The following is a 6,752-nucleotide window of genomic DNA, read 5'->3' on the forward strand; positions in this document are numbered from 1 at the left end:
TGGGAGGGTGGGGAGGTACCTGTGAATGTGATAGGTGGGTGAAGGTGGGAGTGAAGGTGATAGGTTGGAGAGGAGGGTGGTGCAGAAAAGTGGAAAGGAAGATGGACAGTTGGGACAGGTCATAAGGGCATTGCTGAGCTGGAAGGTTGGAACTGGGGCAAGGTGAGGGGAGAGGAAATGAGGAAACTGATGAAATCCACATTGATGCCATTGGGGTGGAGGGTCCTGAGGTGGAAGGTGAGGCGTTCTTCCTCCAGGCATCGGGTGTCAAGGGAATGGCGATGGAGGAGGCCCAGGACATGCATGTCCTCGGCAGAGTGGGAGGGGGAGTTGAAGTCTTCAGCCACGAAGTGGTGGGGTTGATTGGTGTGGGTGTCCCATCTGCCCATCTTCCTTCCCACCTATCTGCACCACCCTCCTCTCCAACCTATCACCTTCACCCCCACCTCCATCCACCTATTGCACTCTCAGCTACCTTCTCCCAGCCCCACACCCCTCCCATTTATCTCTCCACTCCAAGGCTCTCAGCCTCATTCCTGATGAAGGGCTTTTGCCCGAAATATCCTTCCTATAACAGGGCAGCTGGAATTGTGTACAGTACAACAAAGTGATCTAACATCCTGTACAACTGCAACACGATGTCCCAATTCCTAGAATAGAGTCCCTACAGTGTGGAAATAGACCGTTTGGCCCAACAAGTCCACATCGACCCTCTGAAGGTAATCCCACCTAGACCCATTCGCCCACCTTATTACTTTACATTTCCCCTAACTAATATACCTAACCTACACATCCCTAGACACTATAGGAAATTTAGCTTGGCCAATTCACTGAACCTGCACATCTTTGGAATGAGGAAGGAACCTAGAGCACCCAAAGGAAACCCACGCAGACATGGGGAGAATATGCAAACTCCACACAGACAGTTGCCCGAGGCTGGAATTGAACAATGGGTCCCTGGCACCGTGAGGCAGCAGTGCTAACCAAGCATGCCAAATGCCTTCTCTACCACCCTGTCTACCTGTGACACAACTTTCAAGGAAGTATGCAGCCGAACCCCTCAGTTTCTCTGTTCTGCAACACTCCCCAGTGCTCTACCATTAACTGTGTACAACCTGCCCTTGTTCCTCTTGTATCAATGACATAATACTGGATCCAAACAGTATTTTACTTCGAAGTATTTCATTTTAAACACAAGCATTTTCAGATTTTTAAACATTGTTCCTAATAAATCTGTTCAGAGATGTTGGAGAGTTGCTGAACAAAGAGACCTTGGAGTGCAGGTACATAGTTTCTTAAAAGTGAGGTTGCAGGTAGATAGGATAGTGAAGAAGCCATTTGGTATGCTTTCCTTTATTGGTCAGAGCATTGAGTATAGGAGTTGGGAGATTATGTTGCAACTGTACAGGACATTGGTTCGGCCACTTGTGGAATATTGTGTACAATTCTGGTCTCCCTCTATAGCAATGATATTGTGAAACTTGAAAGGGTTCAGAAAAGATTTACAAGGATGTTGCCAGGGTTGGAGGATTTGAGGTATAAGGAGAGGCTGAATATGCTTTCTCTGGAGTGTTGGAGGCTGAGAGGTGACCTTATAGAGGTTTATAAAATCATGAGGGGCATGGATAAGCTTAATAGACAAGGTCTTTTCCCTAGGGTGGGAGAGTCCAAAACTAGAGGGCATTGGTTTAGGGTGAGAGGGGAAAAATTAAAAGGGACCTAAGGGGCAACTTTTTCATGCAGAGGGTGGTACGTGTTTGGAATGAGTTCCCAGAGGAAGTGGTGGAGGCTGGTACTATTACAACATTTAAAAGGCGTCTGGATGCCTATATGGATAGGAAACGTTAAAGAGATATGGGCCAAGTGCTGCCAAAGGGACTGGATGAATTTGGGATATCTGGTCAGCGTGGACGAGTTGGACCAAAGGGTCTGTTTCCATGCTGTATGACTCTGACCTCGGGAGCAGATAGCACTTGAACACATGATTTGGAGATGCTGGTGTTGGACTGGGGTGTACTAAGTTAAAAATCTCATAACACCAGGTTATAGTCCAACAGGTTTAATTGGAAGCACTAGCTATCGGTGTGACGCTCCTTCATCAGGTGGCTGAAAGATGAAAGAGCAGCGCTCCGAAAGCTAGTGCATCCAATTAAACCTGTTGGACTATAACCGGGTGTCACTTGAATGCAGGTCTCCTGGGTCAGAACTGTGGTCACTATCATTGAGTCTCAAGCGCCATTTTCAGACTTTTATTTTCTCTTTTGTATACAGAGTGTTGTCACACCCAATCGAGCAGCTTTTCCACCAAATCACTGTGACTATTCTTTGCTTTTAACTATTAACCACCATCAGTAATTGCCTGTGCAGTCAATTAGGTATTTACATGCAAAGCCTACTATGGGCATTGTTACTTTCAGATATTTAATGGCTTTGTTTAAATTTCTTTCAGGTGCAAAACCTCATCGAGATGTTTTAAGTAATGACAAGATTAACATAGTCTACATAACAGAAGTCATGACAACAATGAAATGTGAGTGTTACAGTTTCATATAACTTCAAAGTTCATTGGATATTAGTAAATATCTATACTTAGTTTGTCATTCGTGAACAATAATAATCTGTATGAAGATAGAGATTTTGTATATGTTTTGTAAACACCATTTTCAGATTATTAAAGTTTGTTTGTATATCTTCTAGTTGGATCTAAGATTTTCCAGTATGGGCTCAAAGTCTTTGTGCAGACTTTACAGATATGTTACATTCTATTAAAGATTGATGCTCCTTCATATATGCTCCTACAGGTAAAACATTTAATTTTTTTTATATACTTTCTGCTGCATTTGCTGAACTACTTGAATGAAATGGTAGGAAATTCTCTTTATTTTACACACAGAATCCACCTGGCCTCCCTGCTATTGCTGCCGTATGGGCAGTATGTTTGCTAAGAGGAAGTAAATTTATTATTGACTGGCATAATTATGGTTACACCATAATGAGCTTGACACATGGAGATCATCATCCCATTGTGCTGATTGCCAAATGGTTCGTATTAAATGAGTTTTATTATGTAGTTCACTATTACTCTGTAACCTCTCCAGTCCAAAACCCTGGGGCCTCCAAGTCATTTTGAAAAATCAGAATTTTCTGAATTATCGAATGATGTTAGAATACCAAACTGCAAGTATATGAACCAGAAACACTATAGTTCTAAATTTTTACTTGAAATACAAATCAATGAAAAATGTTCTAAAGCATTTATAAAATGTATTTATTTATCCAGGTACCATATGTTCCACATTTCCATTCGGGCAGGAACTAGGAGGTCTGCTGAAATAAATCCTTGATGCCTGGTGTTTCAGGACAATTGATTTCCAGACTGGAGAGGTTACAGTGTATTCCATTTTTTATTCTGATATAAATTCTTATTTTTGCTGTTCTTTATCAAAGTAGAGACGACACATTTCCAGAACAACAGAAGGTAAATTGGCCCGTTATGTCAGAGCTAGCCAAAAACAAAATCCAGCCTATTCCCACTTTCCAACTCTTAGTCCATAGCTTCTAGTTATGCGTAATCAGGTTTCTTTTAATGCAGTCCATAGTTTCTAGTTATGCATAATCAAGTTTCTTTTAATGCAGTGTTCTTGCCTGTCAGACAGTGTGCTCCAGACCCCACCACCAACACCTGGGTGAAGCAAATTCTCAACCTCCTCGTAACCCAACTCACTGTTTGCATCTGTGTTGCTGATTCACTTCTCTAATGTAAACAGATCCTGCCCATCCACACTATCTAAAGGTCCCATAAATTTATTCACCTCAGTTGCAAATCCACTTGGCTTCCTCTGTTCTAAGGATAGTGGGCCCCCAGCTTATCCAAGCTTGCCTCAGAGCTAAAATCCTCCATTCTTGGTGAACCTCTTCCTGTACACTTTCTATTTTGCTCACATCCTTCTGACTGCATTGACCAGAATGCTAACTCACTTCTACCCATTGTTTTATACCATTCCAACACAATATTCCTGCCCTCCTAGCTTTGGCTAATGAAAGGAAAGTATTCTTATGTCATCTTATTCAGCTAATTTAACCATCCTGCTGTCCTAAAGGATCTATATCTGTCTTCTATGTTTCTCAATATTCTCCCATTTCTACTGTATTCCCATATCTTGCCCTCCCCTAAATGCATTACCTCACACTTCTCTGGACTGATTTCCACTTGACACTTTGACAAGTCCATTGGTAGCTTATTGGAGTGTACAGCTTCCTTCGTCACTATCAACCACATGACCAATATGTGTAGTGTTACAACCAGGTGATGAAGGGTGAATTGGCTCCCCTTTTTTTAGCCCCCTTGCTTGGTTGTGACAAATGTTTGAAATCGAGCAGCAATACCACACTTCAGTTAAAATGTAGTTCGCTAGGTCAAAGTTAAGGAGCCAATTACCAAAGTTTTATTGAAAGAAAGAGAGAACTTTATTATTTGCTAACCACAAAAACTGAAAATGCAACATTAAAACAGATGCTTAAAACATGTTTGATATAAAATGAAAGTAAAGAATGTGCAGTTTTTAAAAAATGAGTCTTTGGAATCCTTGTAGTGGTAGATTTAATATGAGACCATCAATATTGCATCTACTATCATAGAGCTGTACAGCATGGAAACAGACCCTTTTGTCCAACTCGTCAAGATATCCTAAATAAATCTAGTCCCATTTGCCAGCACTTGGCCCACATCCCTATAAGCCCTTCCTATTCATATATCCATGCAGATGCCTTTTTAATGTTGTAATTGTACCAGCCTCCACCACTTCCTCTGGTAGCTCATTCCATACACACACCACCCTCTGCATGAAGAGTTGCCCCTTAGGTCCCTTTTAAATCTTTCCCCTCTCACTTAAACCTATGTATACCCTCTTGTTTTAGACTCCCCCACTCTAAGCAAAAGGCCTTGACTGTTCACCCTATCCATGCCTCTCATAATTTTATAGATGTCCACAAGGTCACCTCTCAGCCTCCGACGCTCCAAGGAAAACAACCCCAGCCTACTCAGCCTCTTTTTGTAGCTCAAACCCTCCAACCCTGGCAACATCCTTAAACTTGAAAGGGTTCAGAAAAGATTTAACAACATCCTTCTTATAGCAAGGAGACCCACAGTATTCCAAAAGTAGCCTAATCAATGTCCTGTACAGCTGCAGCATGACCTTCCAACTCCTATAATCCATGCACTGACCAATAAAGGCAAGCATACCAAATGCCGCCTTCACTATCCTGTCCACCTACAACTCTACTTCCAAGGAACTATGAACCTGCACTCTGTCTTTTTGTTCAGCAACACTCCCCCGGACCTTACCATTACAGTGTGTAAATCCTGCCTTGATTTGCCTTTCCAAAATGCAGCACCTCACATTTATCTAAAATAAGCACCATCTGCCACTCATCAGCCCATTGGCCCATCTGATCAAGCTCCCATTGTACTCTGAGGTAAGCTTCTTTGCTGTCCACAACACCGCCAATTTTGGTGTCATCTTCAAATTTAATAAATCTACCTCTATGTTCATATCCAAATCATTTATATAAACAATGAAGAGTATTGCACCCAATTTCCTTGTGGCAAACTGCTGGTCACAAGCCTCCAGCCTGAAAAGCAACCCTCCACCACTACCCTCTGTCTTCTACCTTCGGGCCAGTTCTGTATCCACATGATTGATTCTCTCTGTATTCCATGTGATCTAACCTTGCTAACCAGTCTACCATGAGAAACCTTGTCAAATGCTTTACTGAAGTCCAGGTAGATTATGTGTACTGCTTTGCCCTCATTAATCGTCTTTGTTACTTCTTCAAAGAGACACGATTTTCCACGCACAAAGCTGTGTTGACTATCCTTAATTAGTCCTTACCTTTAAAACATGTAAATCCTGTCCCTCTGGATCCCCTCCAACAATTTGCCCACCACTGATGTCAGGCTCACCGTCTATAGTTCCCTGCCTTTTCCTTAACCCCTTTCTTAAATAGCGGTACCATGTTAGCCAACCTCCAGTCTTCTGGCGTCTCATCTGTGACTATCAATGATACAGATATCTCAGCAAAAGGCTCAGCAATCACTTCCCTAGCTTCCCACAGAGTTGCAGGATACATCTGAGCAGGTCCTGGGGATTTACCCACCTTTATGCATTTTAAGACATTCGGCACCACCATCTCTGTAATGTGGACAATTTTCAAGATGTTGCTATTTATTTCCCTGTGTCCTACTCCACAGTAAACACATGCAAAATACTCGTTTAGAATCTCCCTATCTCCTGTGGTTCCACACATAGGCAGCTTTGCTGTCTTTAAGGGGCCCTATTCTCTCTCTAGTTACTCTTTTGTCCTTTATGCATTTATAAAATCCCTTTGAATTCTCCTTAACTTTATATACACTTCTAGGGATTCGCTCTATCCCTGCTATCTATACCTGACGAATGTTTCCTTTTTATTCTTGCTTAAAACCTCAATTTTGTTGAAAAGTGTGGTGCTGGAAAAATGCAGCAAGCCAGGCAGCATCCGAGGAGCAGGAGAATCGACGTTTCCCTGCTATCTATACCTGACGAATGTTTCCTTTTTATTCTTGCTTAAAACCTCAATTTTGTTGAAAAGTGTGGTGCTGGAAAAATGCAGCAAGCCAGGCAGCATCCGAGGAGCAGGAGAATCGACGTTTCAGGCATAAGCCCTTCTTCAGGAATGAGGCTGGTGTGCCAAGCGGGCTGAGATAAAAGGTCGGA

At 42.3% G+C, this 6,752-nt stretch overlaps 1 protein-coding gene across 2 annotated transcripts in view; it reads left to right on the forward strand.

Annotated features, from left to right (window-relative positions):
* Nucleotides 1–6,752, forward strand: part of alg1 (ALG1 chitobiosyldiphosphodolichol beta-mannosyltransferase) — a 36,942-nt gene that overhangs the window by 3,409 nt on the left and 26,781 nt on the right. For both annotated transcript variants that reach the window (XM_043711174.1, XM_043711173.1), the window contains exons 2-4: nt 2,450–2,530; nt 2,698–2,801; nt 2,894–3,042. In XM_043711174.1, the coding sequence (XP_043567109.1) occupies nt 2,450–2,530; nt 2,698–2,801; nt 2,894–3,042 (334 nt within the window). The remainder of the gene's footprint in view (nt 1–2,449; nt 2,531–2,697; nt 2,802–2,893; nt 3,043–6,752) is intronic.

This window comes from Chiloscyllium plagiosum, chromosome 21 (genome assembly GCF_004010195.1).
Source record: "Chiloscyllium plagiosum isolate BGI_BamShark_2017 chromosome 21, ASM401019v2, whole genome shotgun sequence".
Taxonomy (NCBI): Eukaryota; Metazoa; Chordata; class Chondrichthyes; order Orectolobiformes; family Hemiscylliidae; genus Chiloscyllium; species Chiloscyllium plagiosum.